The following is a 1,031-nucleotide window of genomic DNA, read 5'->3' on the forward strand; positions in this document are numbered from 1 at the left end:
TTTTCTTTTCTTTTTTTGGGTCCTGTGGGCACCCTACCACTGCGCGCCGGCTCGAGCGCCTATTGCCAAATCGCGACTTTCGAGCGCAGTGCACGCGCCCCACACGTCACGCGCGCGCAGGAGAGCTTGCGGCAGAGCAGTACCGTATACTCGCCGGAGGCATCGCGCCGAAAACCCCGCGCATTCCACCCCAACAGAGCTCAGAGGCTGCAGGAGGCAGATGGCCAATAGCGACCATCGTTACGAAATGTTGCCTCTCCGGGAGCTCTCCAAGCTGTCTTGGGTGGTCAGGCCGAAGCGCGCACGCGATTTCTTTCTTTCTGCAATTCTCTTGCCATTAGAGCAGAAAACAAAGTCCTTCTCCGGGGTGGGGCGCGCGCGGGGGGGGGGCGGGTGTGCGGGATGTCTGTGGGCCCGAGAGCGATGTGCATATGTTCGCCTTGCGTTTGTTTTCATAACATCGAAGGCTAGCTCAAAGAAAATAAGAAGTGTTTTTAGCGCCGTTTCGTTCGCGTCGTTTCGCCGCCAACCGCTCTCTTCGGGGGAGGGGGCGCCGCGTCGCGGCACCCGGAGCCGCGCTGGCCGATGACGTCGTGCAAGGATGCCATCAAGGCGTGGGAGACTGCGCAAAGCGTCGTTGCCGCTGAGGCGGAGGACGTCCGCCTCTGTCCGATCGCGCTGCAGCTGCCGCTCATCACAAAGATGGACGGAGCGCTTGGCACGCTCAAATCGTGCAAGCACCTGAGGCTCTCGACGAACGCGATCGACAAGATCGCGAATCTGAACGGGCTCGACAACCTCGAGATCCTCTCACTCGGCCGCAACTCGCTCAAGTCGATCAACGGTCTCGACCCTGTTGCTGACACGCTCAAGCAGGCATGAGCCGAGGCATGAACCAGAAGCCATATGCACCGGCGGTTAGCCCAGCTGCGCCCCACAGTGGGCCGTAGCCGCGCCTTTGCTCCCCTCGCCCATCGCTCTTTCTCTCCACCTTTACTCTGCCTGTCTCCCGCCTTCACACTGGCCTGCTG

At 61.1% G+C, this 1,031-nt stretch overlaps 1 protein-coding gene across 1 annotated transcript; it reads left to right on the top strand.

Annotated features, from left to right (window-relative positions):
- Nucleotides 1-585: 585 nt before the first annotated feature.
- On the top strand, nt 586-882 carry EMIHUDRAFT_78551 (hypothetical protein; the record flags this gene model as incomplete). Its single annotated transcript, XM_005766383.1, has 1 exon — nt 586-882. The coding sequence occupies one exon, from the start codon at nt 586-588 to the stop codon at nt 880-882; it is 297 nt and encodes a 98-aa protein (XP_005766440.1).
- Nucleotides 883-1,031: the final 149 nt, after the last annotated feature.

Source organism: Emiliania huxleyi (genome assembly GCF_000372725.1).
Source record: "Emiliania huxleyi CCMP1516 unplaced genomic scaffold EMIHUscaffold_5104, whole genome shotgun sequence".
Taxonomy (NCBI): Eukaryota; Haptophyta; order Isochrysidales; family Noelaerhabdaceae; genus Emiliania; species Emiliania huxleyi.